Source organism: Berghia stephanieae, chromosome 14 (genome assembly GCF_034508935.2).
Source record: "Berghia stephanieae isolate SIO BIC M18660-M18661 chromosome 14, UCSD_Bste_1.3, whole genome shotgun sequence".
In the NCBI taxonomy this organism is placed as follows: domain Eukaryota; kingdom Metazoa; phylum Mollusca; class Gastropoda; order Nudibranchia; family Aeolidiidae; genus Berghia; species Berghia stephanieae.
In genome coordinates, this window is record NC_088373.1 from 9,804,998 (window position 1) to 9,830,104 (window position 25,107).

Here is a 25,107-nt window from a genome sequence, read left to right on the forward strand (position 1 = left end):
TTGTAATATCCTCACTGTATCCGGATGGTCAATAACATATTTTTAATCACATTTTTTCCCTGTCAGGTACCAGATCAACGCCCGTACAGATCTTGCTATACGCTACAACGATATCTCACCTCTAGAGAACCACCACTGTGCAGTCGCATTCCAAATCCTTTCCAACCCCGACACGAACATATTCGCCAATGTGGACAAAGAAACCTACAAGAGAATCAGAGCAGTATGTTTGTTATCTCGGATTATCTCCCATATCGTCCTTGTGTTGTGTTCGACGATTATCTCCCATGTTGTCATTGTATTGTCATTTCGGGTTATTAAATTAGAAAAAAAAAGTAATACACTGATAAACTTCCCTTTATTAATCAATGTTGATATCTGTCTTTAAGGTTTATCTAGAAAAATAGAACCCAGATACTAAGGCATTAGCCGCAATGCAACGCCGCGCAACGCGATGAAGTTTCATGCTAAGGGAAACTTAGTGTTGAACCCATGACCTCAGGAAGTCGGGGAGAGAAGACTCTAGTCAGATTACGGTTTGAAGCGATTTTTTTTTTTGGGGGGGGGGGGAATAGCTCACACGGTAGAGTCACCATCTCCCCGGCCAGGCGGAGTTGTCATACCAGTAAGGTCGCGGGTTCGAGCCCCCATTTCCGCCGCGAAGTTTTTTATTCTCTGTTGTCTTCTGACACTTTCCTACTCACTTCATTTCTTGTTAAGGGAAACTTAGCGTCATGATGATTAATTAATTTCCCACGATGTCATCACAGGGTATCACGATGCTTATCTTGGCCACGGACATGGCCAGACACGCCGAGATCATGGAGAGTTTTAAGGACAAGGTGGCCGCTGGATTTGACCACAAACAGAAGGACCATCTGGATACAGTGAGGATATTACAACTCTTCTCTCTATTATCGTCATTATTTACATCATCCTCATCATCGTCCTGATCGTCATCTTCCTCAGTGTCATCTTCATCATCATCATCATCATCATCATCATCATCATCATCATCATTATCATCATCATCATCATCATCATCATCATCATCATAATCATCATCATCATCATCATCATCATCATCATCATATCATCATCATCTATCATCATCATCATCATCATCATCATCATCATCATCATCATCATCATCATCATCATCATCATCATCATCATCATCATCATCATCATCATCATCATCATCACCATCATCATCTTCAGCATCATCACCATCATCATCATCATCTCCATCTTCATCTTCATCATCATTATCATCATATCATCATCATCATCATCATCATCACCATCAACAGCATAGCATCATTATTCATCACTATTCTCTTACTTCTCTTTCTATTACGCCCCCCGCTCCTCCTCCTACTTCCCCTCCTCCTCCTCCTCTCCCTGCTCCCCCCCCCCCTCCTCTTTCTATTCTTCTTTTTCCTCTTCTTTCTCTCTTTCATTCTTCCTTTCTTCCTTCCTTTCTTTCCTTTTTCTTTCCTTCTTTCTTTATATTTTATCTACTCCTCCTCCCCCTATTCCTACTACTGCTCACCCTCCCCCCCCCCCATTATACCCAAGCACTAAAATTTGACCATAGTCTTGCAACTGAGATTAGTCGTGAATTAACCCTCTCCTAAACACCCATAGGAAAATCGTCACATTCGTTACGATGCAGCCAACATTTTTCTCATTCTGATTTCTTTTGCACATCATAATATTTGAACAAAAATGTTTGCTGTAAAGTATATTGACATTGTGCTGAAGAGCTCGTTTCGCAGGAAAAAAATATGTATAGCAATAACTGACAGCTTTTATGTTTGACTGAAATAAATCTTCTTCTACTTCTTCTTCGTTCCTTTGATGGACATCTATGGCTGCAGTCCGATATCTGCTATGAAGTCTGTGGTCCGCTTTAGGTCCTCAGCCTCACCATAGAGCTTTGTGTTGAGTGTTGTAGGGGTGACCCAGTGGTTCGAACGTTGCACGTTGTATAATGGGCAATCAATAAGCACATGTAAAGTGGTTTCATGGTCGGTTCCACATGGGCAATAAGGGGTTGTTCCAATACCTAGCTTTGTAAATAAATCTAATTTAGTATAGGTTGGGTGTCAAGCTTTGGGGACAATCCGGAAAATGGCCGGTTAGGAGAAAGCTGAAAGTCAAGAGATGTAGCTAGAACAGTGCTGATGGTTTTCCTCGGATCCGCGGAAATCCGCGATTTTTGTATCAGATGAGTAATTTCCTCCTTTGAAAAAAGACATTTTCCTCAATCAAATTTTCTAGCTTTGAGAGATTTGATGTGTGGTGGAGCAAAGTGGTGCAGCTTCCCCACTATCCAGAGGATAGCTAGAGTAGTTTATCATCCTAATGACTCTAAAAGTGGGGGTTAGTGAAGTAAACATGCGGCGTAAAAAAACCATTCATAATATTCCTCCTTTTTCCCTTTTTGTCACCATCAACACTGAGCTAGAACCACTGGGGTCATAGTTCAAGATTGAAATCAAACACGCATTTTTTCCCTTTATTTCCCTTCAGTTAAAGATGGTGCTCATCAAATGTTGTGACATTTCCAACGAAGTGAGACCAATGGAGGTCTCCGAGCCTTGGGTTGACTGCCTTCTGGAGGAATACTTTAATCAGGTGAGTTAAAACCAGACACTGGGTGGCGTTCCTGGCCCCCATAGTGGGCAGGGTGGCACTTACTGTTTCTTCTATCCCCCGGTATCTGTTTTCCAATTTGCTTTCTGTCTTTGTCTTGGAATGAGATTACTTGGTTTTGTCTTGGCCCTGGCCGGATACCCTAGCTGGGAGGGAAACAGTCAAATTTATAGTTAGGGTTTTGGGAGATGATTTTTTTTCTTGTAAATCATCTCTTTGTTATGCATTGCAATATTTTTGCTGTACATATTATTTGTAAACATTTGAGTGTGTTCCTCTTAGTGGTGACCTGTGCTTGTGTCAGGATGAGACATTTAGTTGATCTCAAACTAAGTACATTGATAGTGTGCTTTTGGAATCTAAATCTGTTCCCAATTTGGTAAATTCCCCTCTGTCTTCCTTTTTCTTTGAAACTTCAGTTGTAATTCTAGAACTTTTTACTATCCCATTTTCTTCCTTTTTACTGGCGCTGATATCACCTAAATGTGACGCAAGCGCCGTAAAATCGTTAAAAACAAAAAACAAACGAAACCAAACAACTGATACATCTTGGACGCTCAAATGGAAAACAGCTTTTGAAAAAACGTCAAAGTGATACACATTTAGCTGCTAGAAGCTTTGAGAGAGGGAGGGGGTGGAGAGAGAGAGAGAGAGAGAGAGAGAGAGAGAGAGAGACAGAGAGAGAGAGAGAGAGAGGGCAATGCTGTTACCAGCCAGGTACTTATCTTACACATGAGTGTGCTGAGAACAATCTGATTAGAATGTTTGTTTTTACAAGAACTGAACTTTGCGCTATACCCCTGTGTGATTTGAACCGGGGTCTACAGGTCATAGCTTAATGTTATATACTTTGCATACTACTATACTGGACCACAAAACCAAGCAGCGAAACTCGGTTACTGACTTTCCTTTTCTTAAAGCCATTAAAAAATTAGTTAGATTAAAATATGTACTACACTTTTGTCCTCTAGTTTTTGCGATTTTATTTTATGATCATGGACAGGGATCGATTTTTGTTTGTGATTATTGGAAATACACAGTATTGTGTGTTTGAAATACACAGTATTGTGTGTTTGAAATACACAGTATTGTGTGTTTGAAATACACAGTATTGTGTGTTTGAAATACACAGTATTATGTGTTTGAAATACACAGTATTATGTGTTTGAAATACACAGTATTGTGTGTTTGAAATACACAGTATTATGTGTTTGAAATACACAGTATTGTGTGTTTGAAATACACAGTATTATGTGTTTGAAATACACAGTATTATGTGTTTGAAAAACACAGTATTGTGTGTTTGAAATACACAGTATTATGTGTTTGAAATACACAGTATTGTGTGTTTGAAATACACAGTATTATGTGTTTGAAATACACAGTATTATGTGTTTGAAATACACAGTATTATGTGTTTGAAATACACAGTATTGTGTGTTTGAAATACACAGTATTGTGTGTTTGAAATACACAGTATTATATGTTCGAAATACACAGTATTATGTGTTTGAAATACACAGTATTATGTGTTTGAAATACACAGTATTGTGTGTTTGAAATACACAGTATTATGTGTTTAAAATACACAGTATTGTGTGTTTGAAATACACAGTATTATGTGTTTGAAATACACAGTATTATGTGTTTGAAATACACAGTATTATGTGTGATTGAAATACACAGTATTGTGTGTTTGAAATACATAGTATTATGTGTGATTTTCTGGTTTAAACTATATTTCAGAGTGATAGAGAGAAGATGGAAGGTTTGCCTGTAGCCCCATTCATGGACAGAGATAAGGTCACCAAACCGACAGCACAGATAGGTTTCATCAAGTTTGTTCTTATACCCATGTTTGAGACGGTGGCACAGGTGAGGTTGCGAGCTGCCTAATGACAGTGGTGGTGGTGTTGGTGGTGGTGGTGTATTTGATTGCGATGATGACGATAATAATAATAATAATAATAATAATAATAATAATAATAATAATAATAATAATAATAATAATAATAATAATAATAATAATAATAATAATAATAATAATAAATAGTAAAAATAAAAAATTAAACATTTAAAAAAAATAAAAATACAATAATAATATAATAATAATAATAATAATAATAATAATAATAATAATAATAATAATAATAATATAATAATAATAATAATAATAATAATAATAATAATAATGTTGTTATTGTTGCTGTTGTAAATATTGTTGATCGATGATGATGATGATGATGATGATGATGATGATGATGATGATGATGATGATGATGATGATGATGATGATGATGATGATGATGATGATGATGATGATGATCTGGGCAGGAGGTCGCTTGCTGTGCCTTCTATCCCCTTATAATATCTGTTTTCCGAGTTCCTTTCCTCGCTCGGCGCATAGTTGAATCTTTGGAGAGGCTCTTTACTCACATTCTCTCACCGTTCTCAGGTGTAAAAAGAGTACCTGGCCGTTAACAGCGTTTTCTCTGTCCGAAAAAAAATTTTTAATATCGCCTAAAAGGCGTCATGTCTCGTCCTATATGTTAAATGTTGCTGTTGACCAGGGATTCCTTGTAAAGCGCTTTGAACCCGTTTAGTAGATATTGCGCTATATAAAAGCTCAATTAACGTCCTTCCTTGATTAAATTTAAAACTGTCATCATTGGTTTGTCATTTAGGTATTTACCCCTATCGATGCTGTCATGGTCCAGCCTCTTAGAAACGCCAAGGATCGATACGAGGAAATGAAGATGGCAGAGGATTCACAAAAAGAGGTGAGGACCGGTACTCTTCTTCATTCAAAGTAGGCTCATGGTTTTCCTTGTATCTACAGTGGAATTCTGATAAAGCCAACACTTTGAGACCTGAAAGATTGGTTGACTTTAAGCAAGATTGACTTTATCCATTGTCGATGGAACACGCTTATATAAAGAACAGAAAGTATGTGACCAACAAGAGAATGATTGGATGACTGGGTGGGGTTCCTGGCCTCCATAGTAGGCAGGGTGGCACTTACTGTGTCTTCTATCCCCTTATATCGGTTTTCCACTTTGCTTTCTGTCCTTGTCTTGGAATGAGATTACTTGGTTTTGCCCTGGCCTTAGCCGTGGTTCTTGACTGGGAGGGAAACAGTCAAATGCATAATTATTGCCTTGGGAGATGATATTTTTTTCCTTGTAAATCATTTCTCTTATATGTACTGTTATATTTATTATTTTGAATAATGTAAGCATTTGAGTGTGTTCCTCTTAGTGGGATCTTGTGCTGGTGTCTGGGTGAGACATTTAGGTGATCTCAAACTAAGTACATTGATGGTGTGCTCTTGAAATCTACATCTGTTCCCTATTTGAATCATTCCCCTTTGTCTTACTTTTTCCTCGAGTCCTTTTAATTGTACATCTAGAATATTTTCATTATCCAATTTTCTTCCTTTTTACTGGCGCTGAATTGACCTAAAAGTGTTGAAAGTGCCGTAAAACCCTTAAAAACAAAGCAAAACAAAACAAAGATTGGATGACTATAATCAAGATTGACTTTATCCATTATCAATGGAACACGCTTATATAAAGAACAGAAAGTATGTGACCAACAAGAGGTGTTCGCTTTAAGCAGAAGTTGACTTTAATGTCAGAGTGTTGATTTGATGCAGATTCCACTGTATCAAAATTTGTAACGAACTTTCAAAACCTCTTAAACATGAAGCATCAAAGAATTTTTATTGTATTGCATGTCGTTTTATAAAGTTTTGGTTCATATATAATATGAAGGGAATGTGTTTGTCACTCAGTATGTGCTTTGGATTTATCAAACACTGAATTTCTATTTTGCATAAGGACAACTAACGACGTAATTAACATTTCTAAAGGTTTGATTGTTTCTGCAAGTGAAATAATAAATGATTGTGTAAAATATATGTTTTTCCTAATGGCATAGTATCGAGCTATCTTACTGTCAGCACAATTCATACAGATTTAATACATTGTGTTACTGTTCCAAGATCGTATCTCAATGCTACATGAGACTCTTAAAGATTTTTTTTTAAATTTTACTTTAAATTGTGTTTTAGAGCTGTGTCGTATACCACCTCGTTAATGTGAATGAAATTTATGACCTTGACTTGCATCTTATTCATTAGATTGTTTAGTTTGATCTCCCAAATTGTTTTGACCATTCTTGCAATGAAAAACTTCTCAAACTTAACACGATTATCAAACAAGCAAAAGAAGATGAATTAAAAGCAAACATAAAGCTGCATATTACAAAATATCAAAAGATGTCCTTTATTTTTTATTGCCCCAAGTAAAATGTAAGATTTATTTCTATTTTTTTCCCCCAGAAGAGTTCCACCTGACGCCAGTCGAAGCGACCAAGCGTCGTTAAAAAAGGAACTATCGACTCTGACAAAGAAGGAAGTAAGGAGGAGGAAAAAACTACGAAAACACCGCCGTCAAAAGAAGAGGATAAGAAACAAACCGCAAATAAACATGACGAGGATAATAGTGATGCAAGCTTGAAACAACGGTATCGCAAGATAAGCAACAGCAACGGTGGTGGTGACAATAAAGATAAGATTGAACCAACTGACTGCAAAAGCAACAGCAATAACAACAACAACAACAACAACAACAATAATGATAACAAAGATGAGAACAAACATATTGACTTGAAGAAGGAAAATACTCTAGACTCAAGTACGGAAGAAAACGTTAATAGTAGTGTTGATGGCGGGAGGCAAGAGAGAGGTGTACAGCAGCTACAACGACAACAGCTTGTAGAGAGAAGTAATAATAATATTAATGGTAATGATGACGATAAGATAAGAAAAGATGACACGGGGGATGAAGACAAAGACAACGACGCATCAACAGCAGCAGACAATAATGAAGGTAAAAGGAAAGATAATTCAGCAACTTCCAATTCGAACATTGCTGCTGCACCAGTGGGGTCGACTGTCACATCAGCTACTACACGTCCTCTTAAAAAGAACGACATTAAAGAGACTTCGAGCGCTGATGGAGCCGGAGTTGACGGTAATAATGGGCGGAATTCTAACAGGGATCGAAGTGGAAGCATTGGAGGAGATATTGGCGCTGGTAATAGTAGTAAGAGGGGTGATGGTGGTGGTGGGAGTAGAAGAAGAGAGAGAAGTATAAGCTTGAGTGGTGGAAGTAGAGCAGGTAGTGCCGGTGGTGGTGGTGGTGGTGGTGGTGGTGGTGGTGGTGGTGGTGGTGGTAGTAGTAGTGTTAATGTGAGTTCACCTAAAAACCAGCAATCTAAAAAGGGTAGAAGTAGTAGTAGTAGTGCAGGGAGGAGATTGAAGGATTATAGGTCACCATCTTCGACCCCGGTCAGAGCGGTACATGATCGTTCTCCTCTTGCCAATGAGGCTGGCTCAAGGGAATTAACTCCTATAGATCTGTGATGATTATTTAACTTTTATATGTTGTTTTAATGGTTATCTCCCTTGTTAAAATGCCTTGATACTTCGTTTTGAAAAGTTCATATTATTATGGGGATGAATGATGCATGTATAAATGTTTTATGATAAATGATAAAGGAAAAAGAGAGTCACCGGTTGTGATAGTTTTGGTGGTGTTGACAAAGAAGACGAAGATGATTATGATGGCGATGATGATGATGATGATGATGATGATGATGATGATGATGATGATGATAACTGAATTCACGTGATGTTATTGATATATTGTTCCGCTTCCGTACTTAAAAAACTGAAATAAAATAGAGAAAACTGCGGACTGTTCAAATAATTATTATTTGTTATTTAATTAAATAAATTAAACAAACAGATGTTGGATGATAATTAATAAAAAAAAATCACTTATTTAATTAATTACTTGTTCAATTTATTTATCAATTTAGTTATCAATTTATCATTAAGATAAATATTTGATGAAATTGTAATAATCATATGTATTGTTATTAATAAAACAGTAATGATAATAAGTAGTAATAGTATTTAAAATAATAGTATTGACAATATTAATGATGATAATAATAATAATCATAATAAAATAATAATAATGATAATAATAATAATAACAATAATAATAATAATAATAATAATAATAATAATAATAATAATAATAATATAATAAATAATAATAATAATAATAATAACAATAATAATAATAATAATAATAATAATAATAATAATAATAATAATAATAATAATAATAATAACAATGATAATGACAATTTACAGTAATAACACATTGTTCATTGTAACGATCATGTGCTGTTTGAATATAAAATCAGATCTCATGAGCCACACAATATATATTATAATATATATTTTATATATATTATTAATATATATATATATATATATTATATATATATATATATATATATATATATATATATATATATATATATATATATATATATTTTATATATATATAAAGTCACACAATATATTTATACTCATTTGACTGACATTCTAACAACATCAGTTGTTGACATTATGTGTTTTTGTCACTTCCAGTGGGGAAGAAAAGTGTGATGTAAAACAAAATCTGGTTCCTATTTCATTCGAAGTGTAAAACCACTCTTTGTGTAATTCATATTCTGGTGTCAGAGTGATTGCATCTTATTTTCTAGCCTAAGTATATTATGCTGGTTGTCAATAATGATCGTCCATCCTCGCTCTTTTACGTCTCGTAAACCTGAGAATCTGCCAATACATCCTGCTTCTGAAATAGTTATGTCACGTGATCACCTTTATGTAACCTGTTCATTCTGTTTGGGGTTCCTGACCTCCCATAGTGGGCAGGGATGTACTGTGTCTTCTATCCACCTATATCTGGGTGGGGTTCCTGACCTCCCATAGTGGGCAGGGATGTACTAACTGTGTCTTCTATCCCCCTATATCTGTTTTCCAACATGCTTTCTGTCTTTGTCTTGGAATGAGATTCCTGGCCCTGGCTGGAGTCCTGGCTGGGAGGGAGACAGTCAAATGCATAGTTATTGTTTTTGGAGATGATATTTGTTTCTGTTGTGTATTATTATATTTGTTATTTTGAATATATAATGTAAGCATTTGAGTGTATTCCTCTTTGTTGGATTTTGTGCTTGTGTCAGGATGAGACTTATAGGTGATCTCAAACTAAGTACATTGATAGTGTGCTCTTGGAATCTACAAGTGTTCCCTATTTTAACCGATTCCCCTTTGTCTTACGTTTTCTTGTGAGTTTTAACTGTAATTTTATAACTTTTTACTATCCCACTTTCTTCCTTTTTACTGGCCCTGATGTGACCTTAACCCTCCCCTTACCAACTATAGGAAAATCGTCACATTTGTTACGATACAAATTTCTTTTGTACATCATGAAATTTAAAGAAATTGAACGGTGTGTTGAAGAGCATATTTTGCTATAGAAATTATTTATCTCAATAACTTACTGCTATTGTGCTTGAGTGATAAAAAATCTATTTTTGTGTTAGTTGGGTGTGAAGTTTTAGGGAAAATCCTGAAAATGGCTGGTAAGGAGAGTTAATGTTGTGCTAGCGCCGTAAAACCCTTAAAAAAACAAAACAAACAAAACAGACTGGTTACATACACACTCCCAACGATTTAGGAACCAAAAGATTAGAGGGTTTGGCGTCACAATTTTTCTTCCCTATTAATTGTTATGAATATATTTTATTTTTCAGTGACCATTTAATTGTAATGTTGATTATATCGTGTACTCTCATTCTAATAGCAGAATTTAAAGATGTTCCGATAATAATTGGTTCAATAGACGGAAGACAAATTTTTATAAAACAACTCATGTTGTCTTTTGGGGGGGGGGGGGGGGTGGTATTTGTGTGGGGGGTTTTTTCTTACATAATTTGGATGTCCATCGGTTTTGCAAAGGCTCTATTTTATCATTGTACAAAATCTATATCTTCCGGTTGTTTCTTTGGTCTCATTAATTTTAATCTTCAAAACGTTTGTTTTGTTTTTATCTTATTTCTTGTTTTGTTTTGTTTTTTGTTTGTTTTTTAAAAATGTTTTCTTTGTGGCTTTTGACTAGTTATTTTTTGTTTTTGTATTTTTGTTTGTTGGTTTTTGTTTTTTTTAGGGGGTGGGGGGGGGGGGATACAGGATCCAGTCATTATCATGAGTCATCAATTGTGGTTTATGATCCGCGCTAAATTAAAACGCATGTTTATATAACCAAATAACGTACTTTAATCCTATACTGTGGCATTTATCAAGATCCCATTCAAATGGACGGTGTATGTTTATCTTATCTTATTGATCACAAAGAGCTTTAAAGGGATTTATAAAGATTTATAGCTTTATGAGGGGATTCCCGATGTGGAGTCGAACATTTTTTTGTATATTAATTTTATCAACAGTGAGTTGTTTGAAGCAATGTGAATTGTTTTGAAAATATAGAATAAATTAAATTATGTACATAGAATTAAGTATTTATCTTTGAATGTGATGAAAATTAATTACTGGTAACAAAAACGTATAAACATTTTCATGTAGATAAAATAAAACTTAAAATGCAAATCGCATTTGAAATGAAAAAAAAATGTAAACGATAGAGGAATCATTATGATGATGTCCAGAATTTTAAGGATTTAACCATCAAAACAATATGTAAGTGTATTTTTTCATGTACGTCTCAAATATGTTTTTATCATTAATTTTCATGACTTTTATGATTATAACAGTATGATTAACATTAACATGAAACATGACTTCGCTCATTACACATCGATAACTTTGACCATCCGTCCATTTTCTAGTCTCAACTCGATTTACGTACCTACTTAATAGAATATAATTTATTAATTTCATGTTTTGCTTCCCAAATTAATTAATTTTACCTACTTACTTACTAAATCAATGTGCGAAACTCGCAGATGAGAGAGAGAGAGAGCTGGCGAACCATGATATCCAACGTCGTGTCCGACATGGAACATCGGTAAAAACTTACTTACTTAAACCTCATGAGGTCATGGGGCTTATAATAAGGCATCTACCAAGGACTTCCATTTCTGTCTGTCAGTTGCGTGGACATCGAAGTTTTTCCAGGTTAGGCCGGCCTCTTTAATTATCAAGCTCTTCATCCATGGATCTTTCTCCGTGTTTCTTTGGGACTGCCTCTCCGTCTCTTGCCATTCAATTCAACGACTACATATTCTCATGTTATTGATGTTTATTTTATTATTTTTTTTTTGTCGGTTTTCTTTTTGTGGAGGGAGGGGGGGTTGTTTTTTGTTGTTGTATTTCGTCAAAAAAAGGATACCAGTCAGAAATGATATATAAAGTAAAAATATGTCAGGTTGTTGTTTTTCATTTTTGTATTGATCATCATTATCAAGTCGAAAAACAATGGTTGCTTTAATTCAGCAAAATAATCTGGCCAACGATAGGCTTTGTATTGCCAGAAAGTCAGAGTAAAAGAATGAAAATACAATCCAACCCGTGTAAGACGGAACTAAACGGGCACTGGAGAAAAATCTATTATAGGACAGGTTTTCGTCTTATACCGATTTTTAAAAAAAAATCTTTACGAAGGATTATAAAATGCACAGCACATGATTATACGAGATAATCATAATGATTATAAAATACTTAAATGGAATTTGATGTTTTTTTTTTCTAACCTGAAACAGAAATGAGAAAATTATAACAACCTAAAAATTCATATAATTCGGCAAAATTAAAATGGAGTGACTGGTATCCTCCATAACTCACTCAATCCTAGAGAGTTTTGCTACTTTTCCAAATTAGAAAAAAAAGTAGTGTATTAAAAATGAGCTTAAACATAGATAGTTTTATTCAACTATCATTAACATAGAAAAAAACTAAAAACATTAGCTTTAATACTGCACCTATAATTTGTCTTAGAAAAATGTAATAAATAGGCATGGGGTAAAAGTAACCCAGGTAAACTACGGATATATAGTCAGTATTAGGGTCGAGTGAGTTTTAATAAGGCAAACATAGGAATCCATATTATTATGGGTTATTGTAATGGCACTCAGAGGCAGTCACTTATGTTTCAAAAGTTCTTCCCTCAACATCATACACTCTTAAGTTAAGTAGGACGAATGTTTCAGTTATACATTGTATTCATGAGATGGAATAAAAACTGGAGAATATTTCTTTTAAAAATTGATCTCGTTTATAATAAAAGTAATATGATTTTATTTAGTTGTTTTTTAAATGTTCTTTTTATATTTTTCATTCCAATTTTTTTTTACATATCTAATTGGAGTAGATTTTAAAAACATGGTTCTTACATTGCCTATAATATTACTGTGACTATAAATTTGCATTTATCAGTTTTTACTTTAGATTTTTATTCAATTTCTTTCCGAGTAATTATTTGATATTGTTATGAAACGAATGTTTTTGTGTATGATAATATGGTTGATATTATACAAGTTTGTTATAGAGAATCTCCTTTGAATAAAAACTCAATCATAAGTGGGATGTGAAAATGTCAAATTTATTCATCCCCGGGTTATCGTAACGTTTATGAATAAAATTTGTTGTGATGTCAATTATAACAATATCGCGTACTTGTTTTTTTTTTGTTTTTTTTTTTGTTTTTTTTTTTGTTTATTAAGTTCTTTATTCTTTTGGTGTGTTTCAAAGGGGATATTTTTATTGGTGTACTTTGATTATTTTTATTATTATTATTATTATTATTATTATTATTATTATTATTATTTATTATTATTATTATTATATTATTATTTATTATTATTATTATTATTATTATTATTATTATTATTTATTATATCATTATCATTATTATCATTATTTTATCATTATTGTTATTATTATTTATTATTATTATTATTATTATTATTATTATTATTATTATTATTTATTATTATTATTGTTATTATTATTATTATTATTATTATTATTATTATTTTGTTATTATTATTATTTTATTATTATTATTATTATTATTATTATTATTATTATTATTATTATTATTATTGTTATATTATTATTATTATTATTATTATTATTATTATTATTATCCTTATCATTTGATATAGCGCCTGTATCCACAGATAGTGCTCAGAGGCGCTTTACAATGGTTTTATTTTTATTATTATTATTTTTTTTTTTTTTTGGTATCACACAAGTTCATTCATTCGACTACAGAATCACCACAACAGCAGTGTCACACTCATTTCTTTTGAAAGAGTTTTCATCGGAGCAAATCTAACCCCGCGATCAAGTCAGGTAAAAAAAAAATTCAATTCACGACTATTTTTTCTATTTTTGATGAATTTGTTAATGTATTAAAACGTCTTCGTTCAAAATACATTTCATTCTCGTGGTGGGTGGAATTCCCCCTTTGGCTGCTAATTTTATTGGTATAATTTTTAATTTTTTTTTTTTTTACAAATAACTTAAATTCAAGAGAAAGACAGACTGTTCAAAGAAACCTTATTTTTGTTGATTTGTGAAGAAACATTCACCTGCTGAACAGCAGTAGTTTGGGATACCTACTTTTGGGTGATCTCAAACTAAGTACACTGATATTGTGCTCTTGGAATCCACAACTGTTCCCTGCTTGAACCATTTTATTCCCTTTGTCTTACTTTTTCCTCAAGTCCTTTGACTTGTGTAATAGAATGCCATTTTATTACTATTACTACTACTCCTACAACAGCTGAGAGACATAGCCGCAACCGGCCACATGAAATCATAGTCTCTCGGCTGCCTTTTACTTTACATGAAATCAGCTATCATCACTACTATTTCCTACTCTATCTCTATTTGAGCACCTCCACAGAACGGTTATGGTTCGGAACCCAAGTCGACTCTGCGACTGAGACCATCCACCTCTTTGTACGGTATTTCACTACACTCGTGAAACCGTTACACTTGTACATCTAAATCGTGTTTACTATCCCATTTTCTTCCTTTTTACTGGCGCTGATATGACCTAAATGTGTCGCAAGCGCAGTAAAACCCTTAAAAACAAAATGTCTTCCTTGAACTCAGGTTTGGTCGTTTTTACCGAGATGAGGGTCATTTATATCGATAGTTATTTGAAGGACGAGATTTCTGACCAAATTTCAAAATACGTATTTTTTAGAGTACGGTAGTTAACTGGTTCAATGAAATTTTCATCACATTCTTCACTCCGACAAAATACCGGATTCTTGAGTGGGATCTTTGACCTCCCATGGTGGGAAAGGGTCACGCTGTGTCTTCTGCTCCCTGTATTTGTTGTCCGATTTGCTCTCGGTCTTTGTCTTGGAATGGGATTAACTTAGTTTGGCCTTGACTGGGAGGGAAACAGCAAATGTATAACTATAGTTTTAGGAGATGATATTTTTCCCTTGTAAATCATCTCTCTCTCTCTCTCTCTCTCTCTCTCTCTCTCTCTCTCTCTCTCTCTCTCTCTCTCTCTCTCTCTCTCTCTCATACCTGCATACGTCGGTCACAACCTGTGTTTAATCATGGCGATTTCATTGAATCCTCGCTTGCTCATCTTTGACTTATTGACGCAGAGTGTCATAAGTTGACCTGATGCTAAGAACTAAGAGCTGCAGATGATGATCTCTTGTTTCGACAACTGACTTAAGGCCCTGGAAGAATATGAAAGAACACAGGATCAAAGCACAGCTGAAGAACTATTACAATCACTTGAAGAGAACCGAAGAAATAGATGGATAGAAGTGGTAGAAGGCTTAGACATGGGCCATATAAGCAGACACGCATGGCAAACCATTAAAAAACTTGATCCAATTCCACCCCAATCAAAAAGCGCTGCACCTATCAAGGTAGATGCTATTGCCAAAGAAATCAAGCAACGTGGACAACACAAGCCAAATAAAAAATTTGAAAAATATATCAACAAAGAATACCAGAAAATACTAACTACGCAACCCAATACTGGTATTTTCTGATCCATTCCTGTGACATGTCAAGAAATAGAACAGGCCATCAAACATGTAAAAAACGGTAAGGCTGTTGGTATTGATGGAATATACCCTGATATGATAACCCATCTGGGTCCAGAGGGAATTCGGTGGCTAGCAGAGACAATGAGTGATATCATAGAAAAGGGCACATACCCAAAAAGCTGGAAACACGCCAAAGTGATTGCAATACTAAAACCTGGCAAACCCGCAACAGAACCATCCAGCTACAGACCCATCTCCCTCCTCAGCTGCTTATATAAACTTTTAGAAAGAATTATTCTTTAAAGAATCACCCCATACATCGACCCAATCATACCTGTCGAACAAGCAGGTTTCAGGCCAAACAGAGGAACAACAGAACAAGTCCTTGCATTAACAACACACATAGAGTCTGGATTCGAGAAGGGACTAAAAACTGGAGCAGTACTGATAGACCTTTCCGCTGCGTATGACACCGTCTGGACAACAGGACTAATGTATAAACTAGCAAAAGCCATCCCTTGTAGGAAAATATTAAAGATTCTCTCATATATGACCAGCACTAGACACTTCCATGTACTTCTATGGGCAAACAAAAATAAAGCCTATAAAATAAGAAATGGTGTACCACAGGGCTCAGTCATTGCACCAACATTATTTAATGTTTACATCAGTGACATGCCAAAAACAAGATCACACCAACTTGGCTACGCAGATGATTGGGCTCTCACTTGCCAATCAAAAAACTGGAAAGAAATTGAAAACGAACTGAGCCATGGCACCTCAACCCTCAAAAGCTACTTTGATAAATGGTACTTAAGAATGAACACCACCAAATCAGTGGCCACAATTTTCCACCTGAACAACCAAACGGCAAATAAACCCCTCCAAGTAAAAGTCGGTAACACAATACTACCAAACGACGATAACCCCAAATATCTTGGAGTCACTTTAGACAGACAACTAACATACAGAAAACATCTCGAGAACTGTGCAAATAAAGTCGAAAAACGAAACTGCCTTCTCAGAAAAGTTGCTGGCACATCATGGGGAGCATCCCAAACAGTATTGAGGACAACAGCGCTTGGACTCTGCTATAGTGCGGCTGAGTATTGTGCCCCAGTATGGACAAGGAGCTCACATACAAACAAACGTGACACCAAATTAAGAGACACCATGCGAGTAATAGGCGGCTGTATAAAAACCACACCAACACAATGGCTCCCAGTTACCAGCGCAATAGCCCCTCCACACCTAAGAAGAGCAGTGTCAAATCAAAAAGAGCTAAACAAGGCCCACTCAATATTGGCAATAAATACCCCCCTGGCAAAAATAGTAAAAGACGCCCCACAAACAAATCGACTTAAGTCCAGAAGACCCTTCCACAAATCCGGAATAGAAAACCTTGACATCACCACTGCCTGGACCAATGAATGGCAATTAAACCTGCCAAAAAATGGACAATTCATTACCAACCCCACTCTGCGCCTTCCTGATTTTAAAACAGCAAAAAGAAAACACTGGGTCACCACGAACCGACTTAGAACCAACCATGGCCGCAGTAAAGAAAGCCTCTATCGATGGAGACTCATTGACTCACCAATCTGCCAATACTGCAAAGGGGCACGTCAAACCATCGATCATCTGGTCCTGTAATGCCCAGTGACAAAATTAGAAGGGGGGTATGAAACGATCTTTGAAGCCGGAGATGACCTGACATCATGGATCGACAAACATAATCTGGAGGTGTAGCCATACGCTACTTCTACTACTTAAGGCCCTTAGTCCTAGTCGAGCACTGGGTGGAGTCTTTGACCTCCCTCCGAGTTGCTTTCTGTCTTTGTCTTGGAATTGGATTACTTAGTTTTGTACTAGCCCTGGACAGAGCCATGGACCAGGAGTGAAGCAGTTGATATTTATAGTTTTAGAAGAGGATTTTTCCCCCTTGTAAACCATCTCTCTGTTATGTACTGTTACATTTTTTTATTTATTTTTTTGTTTGTTTTAGATATACGAATATAATAGTTTGTGAACATTTGAGTGTATTCCTCTTTGTGGAGACTTGTGCTTGTGTCTGGATGAGACTTGTTAGTGATCTCAAACTAAATACTTTGATAGTGCTCTCTTGGCCTCTTTTAACCCTTTCATTTTGTCTTATTTTTTTTTCCTTTTGTGCTTTCAATTGTAAATCGATAACTTTTTGACTACCCCATTTCCTTCCTTTAAGGAATACAAACTAGCATAAAATTTGATGGAAGTCAAAATTTAAATATAAAATACAAACTAGGAAATCGGATTATGAAACGTTCAAGTCCTAGTGCGGCTGTGTGGTCTTGTCGTATGGTTTATAGTTCCCCACTCAAGAGTGGATGCACACTTGCATACTATCGACATTAAGACAGTGGAATAGTATCACGTCTCTAGTGAAAGAAACATACTGTAGTCTGCGGAATCTTCAAAATCTGAAGTTACCGACATAAAAGGGAGAAGGATACGAAGTAAGAAGAAGACATGCTTTCGAATCGGAAGGTCCTGGGTTCGAGCCTCGCTCGGTAAATAGTTAAGTCTTGGCAAATACTCTTTGCTCATATTTTTTCATCAAAATCAAGTGTAAAATGAATACCTGATCGCCAACAGTTTTGTCTTTGTCTGAAAAGAAAAAGAAAGTAATAACATTGCCTAATAGGCTTCGTGTCACGTCCTACATATTACGTGTAGCTGTTGAATACTGACACATTGTAAAGCACTTTGAGCACGCTTAGTGGATATCGCGCTTGTAACAACTAAAAATGAAAAAAAAGAGAGAAAAAGCTCAAGAACTCTCTCTCAAACTTATGCTGCTAGTCATCTTCACTCATGTAAACCGCTGATTGGACAACCAACTACTCAAGATTCTGAGCAATACTGAGTACTACAGACGATCACTAAAGTACCTATGAAACCTTTATTAATTAACGTATTTATTTGTTTCTTTATTTTTGGATACCTATAGAATGCACCGCAACAGATATCCAATCTGAATCTGAAGAAGAAGAAGAAGAAGAAGAAGGAGGAGGAGGAGGAGGAGGAGGAGGAGGAGGAGGAGGAGGAGGAGGAGGAGGAGAATAAGGAGAGGGAGAAGAAGGAAGAAGAAGAAGAAGAAGAAGAAGAAGAAGAAGAAGAAGAAGAAGAAGAAGAAGAAGAAGAAGAAGAAGAAGAAGAAGAAGAGAAGAAGAAGAAGAAGAAGAAGAAGAAGAAGAAGAAGAAGAAGAAGAAGAAGAAGAAGAAGAAGAAGAAGAAGAAGAAGAAGAAGAAGAAGAAGAAGAAGAATTTGGAGTCGGAGGAGCATGATAAGGTGTAGGAAGATTTGGAGGAGGAAAACAAGGAGAAGAGTTTTTTGTTTTGTTTTTGTTTTTACTTTGAAGTTTGCATTGAGTTCGTTATATCTGGGTTGTACTGTATTGCAGATTTAACTCAAGAGCCCCACCAATGAGCCAGATATATTGTATAAAGTCAGTAAATTCAAACAAAAAAGTACAGATAATTAGGAATAACAAGGAATATAGGGATTTTGAAAAAAAGCATTACCCTATATAATAGATATCTATATTTAGTCATAATTTATACAGAACAGGATTGAAATCAAAATTTATCCCATCTTATTTCAACGAAGTCAGCGACTAAATAGCCAAAAGCCAAGATGGCAACCAATTGTTATGATTTTGATTTCATGATGGCCGCCACCGCTTGAAATCCTCTTAGCAGTCGAAAATCATTCATTCATAGTTTTGCTGCTGATTTGAGAAAATGAATCTTGAACTCTTAGGTATGTTGCTCATAACTATTTACGATTTAATAAATAAACTAAGGACCTGACATATCTCAAATGAAATTCAATCACAATCATAGCTAGTCAAATATTCATATCACTTCCCCACCCATTCTTATGCGGACTGCTTTCTTTCCCTACTTTCGATTTCTATTTCTACTTCTACATACCAATAATAGGCTAGTGTCTAACATTCTCATCTTTCCTTTCGGCGTTACTCCCTCTCCCTCTTCTCCTCCTCCTCTCCATTTCAAGTTCCTCTTCGCTCTTTCAACGCCATCCCTCACAATTCACTCTGAACTGCAATAATCCAACGCTGTGCTGTGATCATTCTCAGTCTCAGACACGACACTGAGTCTGTCTGTAAACGATGGGCAGTTATTATATACACAGACACTTTTTTGAAACTCCGCTCTTTTAAACATGTATCCACATTACAGAATCTGAAAAGTTTCGAAAGAAATGCATATAGAAGTAGTAACGCTGTGATTATTCTCAGACCGAAGTGGTTATTGTAGGCAGTTATTCAGAGTCGACTCTGGATAACAGTAGATGGTTATTCAGAGTCGACCCTGGATAACCATGTGTACAGATATTTAGAGCCGAGTAGCCTATCGAATTATCGAGTTGAGTTCTTGCGAGATGAGTTTCTTTCAATGATACCAGTTTACTACGGTTATTTTGTGACTTTGGCAATTTTAGTGCCAAATTCTTAAAACTTGGCGATTTTTCAACTTCAGTCCCTTATAAAAATAATCTTTAATCAATTGCAAAACATATTCCATCAACAAAGCAAATTTAAATTAGCTTATAAACAACCATTTCTTAAATCGATCAGCCTAACTTATTATCTCTCTATTACCACATGATATCTATAAACGTAATATGAAGATAGAAGGGTGGCTGAGAGAGAGATAGATAGATAGAGAGAGAGAGAGAGAGAGAGAGAGAGAGAGAGAGAGAGAGAGAGAGAGAGAGAGAGGTAATTAATTGATTTTTATTTTTTTAAAAATTGTTTTATAATTAGACACAAGTTGTAATGAATTCTATTAACAAATTCAGAACAATCAAACAAAAACAAAACAAAACTTTAAAAGGAAGAAAAAAAAGACACGCTTATAAACCTTATAAAATCGTCAAATGAATGTATTATCATGTTACAGCTAAAAAGTACACAAATATTTACACCCATTTGCTCCATCCCCTTCCCTTTCGATCATCTTCTCATTCATGGCCACCATGTGTCTTGTGCTGCCTTTGACATTTGGTGCCAGCGTGTCTAGACTAACGTCATAAATAAAGGAGTGTCACCAAAATTCATGCAACTGAGCAGAGGTGTCAAAAAATGATAGAAGGCATATTATTGTTTATTTTCCCCCTGAACTACCACTGAGCAGAAAATGTTTGACATGACAAAAAACAACGGAATATTTATGAACAAATCCTAAAATCCCAGAAATCCGCGGAAGATTATCATCACTGGTCCCCACTTTATTTTTTAAAATATTTCTTTTTTTTTTTTTTTGCAAAATCTCGACAATTTGCAAAAAATTGCAAATTTTGCGGCCACAATGCAAATCACCGATGCAAAAAACTGCCATGACAGAAGAGACAAGAAAATACCAAAAAGTAAAACGATTTTTTTCCCGTAGGGTTAAACAGAGGTGGGAGAGAAGAAAAAAACCCAGAAAAACCGTGTGGTTGGTAACTGGAAGTTCATCACTCATAACGGTCTACAGTTATTCATAGTCGACTCCCCGACTCTGAATAACTGTAGACAGTTATTCATAGTCGACTCCCCGACTCTGAATAACTGTAGACAGTTATTCAGAGTCAACTGTCTACAGTTATTCAGAGTGGACTCCCCGACTCTGAATAACCGTAGACAGTTATTCAGAGTCGACTCTGAATAACCGAAGCCTTCTCAGACATGTCTGAGGAGCGAGAATATAAGAAATTAAGAAAGGATTTTTGGCAGACACTGACTGTTAGGTAATATTGCAATTTTTTCCCCGATAGAGACAACGCTGTAAATGGCCAGATCATTTTACACCTGAGTAAGGTGAGAGAATGTGAGTAAAGATCCTTTTCCATGGAGTCTTCTAAGTTGACAATTAGTCCTTCAAGAGCCATATATAAGGCCAGAGTTTAATCCCGGTTTCCATTATTAATGAGCATGAAACAGACTATAACAGTAACAGTCACTTGGTACCCTTTGGAAATATTTTTTTATCTATAATTGAAGCTAATAATATTTGTTTAATGAGAAAAAGAATCCTAAACATTTTTAAATCTTTGTTTTCAGAATCATTTGGACAGAATTTCCCAGAGGTATGTTATAAATTAATTTTCCAAATCACAGTTGTTTTTGTTGTTGTTGTCATTGTTATGTAAATGTAGTAGTAGTAGCTGTTTTATTGTTTTGGTGTTATTTAAAATAAAAGTTTTATTTGTTATTGTCGTTTTGGTTACCATCTAAGATTCAAGATTTCTAGGGTCTCGAGTATTCAGTGTCTGACTCAAAAGTTATTTTTGTTTCTGATTCTGATGAGACACCGTAAATTAAATAATTGATTCTTTATCTCATCTAAAGAAACAAAAAACAAACAAAAAAACCCATTTAGCTTTTATATAGCACAGTATTCACTAAATGTGCTCGTAGCGCTTTACAAAGGGTCCTTGACCAACAGCAACACGTAACATGTAGAACGAGACATACCACCTGTTAGGTGATATACTGCAATTTTTTTCTGACAGAGACAACAAAATTTACAAAGTAGTGCTTCAGAACCATTAGGTCCATGAAGCCAGAGTTTATCCCAATCTTTATAGCATGAAACGGACAATAGCAATTGGTTGCTATCCTTTGGATAGGATGATATTCTATACACAAATGTAACAGACTCAGCTACTCATTCACTGCTGGGTGGACAAAGGGGTGGGGGGGGGGGGAGTTCAGAAGAAATCTCTCCAGCACCCGGGATTGATCTTGGTCCCTTTGCTTGTGAAACATGTGCTCTACCAACTGAGCTATTAGTAGGACCCCCAAAATTTATAATCCCTGAAACTTATTTTGAAATGCTTGATGGAGTCAGACTGCAGCCATAGATTGTAATCCTTAAACTTAACAACATTAACTCTCTTGAGTTCATATGTATGGAAAATCGAACAAATTTATTTGATTTTCAATGAGGATGAACTTGAGAGAGTTAAGCTGAAGGAAAAAAATATATTCATTTTTTAAATTCTTTTTTTTTGTGTGTGTGAAAAACCCAGGATTTCGATGGCCCTCTCGACTGCGTGAGCATTGCTGTGACCTGTTCATTCAACAGGCAAGGAACCCTTTTGGCTGTGGGGTGTAACGATGGACGCATCGTCATTTGGGATTTCCTGACGCGGGGCATTGCCAAGTTCATTAATGCCCATGTCCATCCTGTCTGCTCATTAAGGTTGGTTTGGTGGTGTTATGATTATTTCATACAGGATGCTTATAGAGAGAATGAAGTGGACGTCACTCGGGTCTTTGTTATTGCTTTTTGCCAACCGCGTTTGAAGTAATTCTCAGTAAACTGAATTATCCAGACTATAAAAGTTCATGGTTACACAGAGTTTTGTGTGTTGGTCTGTTATTCTTCTGGATGGCAATGTTTTGAGCTTCTTAGCCAAGCGCATACTATCTATATGACCTATGAGTGTTGTAAGCGTAATAGAACTTCAAATAGTGTTCTTCAATGTTTGTTGTTGAGTAGAATAGAATAAAGAATCAATACTGCTGCCAATATGACCTCCAAGTGTTACAAGCATCAAAACTATAAAAAGCAAATCAAACAAAATTTTAAAGATAATTTATAATTAAATATTACTTACTTACTTATCCTCTTGATTGCTCGGTGGAACACAAGGCGCTTACAAAGTTCCTCCAGGCATCTCTGTCCTGGGCCAGCCAGCTCAACTCATTCCATGTCTTTCCAGCCTCTTTCATCTCCTCTTCATCTGTCCTCCTACAGGTGCCCAATGGTCTGCCTCTCTTTCTCTTTTTGCGTTCTTCAGAGCCATAAGGCCAGTGGAGCTGGAATTGATCCCGATTTCTATATAGTGTCTTCTTCGTTCCTCTGATGGACTCTTCTTCTTCTCAATATAGTATGAAATGGACAATAGCAATGGCTTGTTATTGTTACCCTTGGGGACTAGTCTTAGCAAAATCTAGAGGTGCCTCAATGAGTCAATTGAATGTATAGTAAAATAAAGGGAGTAAAAATGACTCTTATGAAAAATACAAAACAAAGTAAACTACGTTTTGGCCTTTGGCCTTTTTCAAGTAAACAAGGAGAGGAAATATGTTATATTACATTGGCATTATAGTTAAAATATTATAGGTAAAAATGTATATATATATATGTGTTTGTGTGTGTGTGTGTGTGTGTGTGTGTGTGTGTGTGTGTGTGTGTGTGTGTGCATGCAAGGGAGAGAGAGAGAGAGAGAGAGAGAGAGAGAGAGAGAGAGAGAGAGAGAGAGAGAGAGAGAGAGAGAGAGAGAGAGAGAGAGAGAGAGAGAGAGGCTAGTCTTAATCACCTCATTCTACAGTATCTAGGATATCTGTGCACATCTCAAAGGTAGAGAACAATATTAAGTGTAAGCTTTATTTTTTAAATGAGAATTAATAACTAGTAAAGTTTTGTTTTTAGTTTGATTTGGTTTTCCATTTATTTCCAGCACTAGATTAAGCTGCTATAGTTATTTTTTTCTTTTCCATTGGATTCTTATCTTGTCCATGTTTAATTTTATGGATAGGAATATAGCGAAATATGCCAGTTTTTCTTGATGTTGACAGTTTTAAACAAGTTTCTTTTTCATCCCTGTCTACTGTTATGTGTCGTCCACAGATCGTCCGTAATTGTTTTGGAAATTTAGAGACAATTACGGACTTATGTAATTACGAAAATGGAAGAAATATTACGGATTTTGATTTCACAACTATTTTTTTTCTTAAATCTCTCCTTACCACCTATTGGAAAATTGTCACATTTGTTACGATGCAACCCCCGTCACTTTTCTCATCCAGATTTAATTTCTTTTTGCTATGGCTATAAAAAAACTTGACATTCTGTCAGAGTGTTCATATTGTCGAACAATATTATGTATAGAATATGCTTGTTGCTTTTCCTTTTGAGTAAGAAATGTTTGTTTTTGTGTTGGGTTGGTGTGAAGTTTTTGGGGAAATTCTGAAAATGGCTGGTGAGGAGAGTGTTAAGTTACCTTAGTGTTAGAGGAGAAATTTAAATTAATAAAGGCTACTGCTCAATTCCACCTCCATGATAGCCAAATTAATTACGAACTCGTAATAGCAGTCGTCAACGACAGCAAAAAGATAAGCTGAGCCACATGCAACAATAAAACATTAATGCCCTCTCAACTAAAAAGTTTCATGTAGTATTTGTTGTTTGGTTTTGTAAACTAAGTTGCCAATTTTCTGCATATTTAAAGAATTCAGGATGTTGTAAACCCTCAGTATATTTTACTATCAACGGATAAACAGATAAAAAAAAGTAAGTGCTTAATGTCTTTTTACTGGAGTCCAACGCTCAGAAAGGAGTCGATCAATGTGTTTGCATAAAAGTTCAGTAAATTTTTTTACTTCCTGAATTGGCAACTCTTGTTAAGTAAAATAATATTACCATTTATTACTGATGAATTTTGTGTTCATTGCTAATTTTGAAATGTTCAAT

At 35.3% G+C, this 25,107-nt stretch overlaps 2 protein-coding genes across 3 annotated transcripts in view; both read left to right on the forward strand.

The window, feature by feature from the left end:
- LOC144959619 (high affinity cGMP-specific 3',5'-cyclic phosphodiesterase 9A-like) overlaps positions 1-7,139 on the forward strand; it is a 124,294-nt gene extending 117,155 nt beyond the window's left edge. Inside the window, exons 15-20 of the mRNA XM_078892254.1 lie at positions 67-223; positions 771-887; positions 2,539-2,643; positions 4,408-4,536; positions 5,346-5,441; positions 7,004-7,139. Coding sequence (XP_078748380.1) covers positions 67-223; positions 771-887; positions 2,539-2,643; positions 4,408-4,536; positions 5,346-5,441; positions 7,004-7,018 — 619 coding nt within the window. The 3' untranslated portion in view covers positions 7,019-7,139. The remainder of the gene's footprint in view (positions 1-66; positions 224-770; positions 888-2,538; positions 2,644-4,407; positions 4,537-5,345; positions 5,442-7,003) is intronic.
- A 12,112-nt stretch (positions 7,140-19,251) lies between these two features.
- The window catches only part of LOC144959455 (retinoblastoma-binding protein 5 homolog), a 37,564-nt gene continuing 31,708 nt past the window's right edge, over positions 19,252-25,107 (forward strand). The window contains exons 1-3 of one of the 2 annotated variants that reach the window (XM_078892049.1): positions 19,252-19,378; positions 21,687-21,712; positions 22,658-22,830. In XM_078892049.1, coding sequence (XP_078748175.1) covers positions 19,360-19,378; positions 21,687-21,712; positions 22,658-22,830 — 218 coding nt within the window. In that variant the 5' untranslated portion in view covers positions 19,252-19,359. The remainder of the gene's footprint in view (positions 19,379-21,686; positions 21,713-22,657; positions 22,831-25,107) is intronic. The other variant, XM_078892050.1, reaches the window with a different exon arrangement.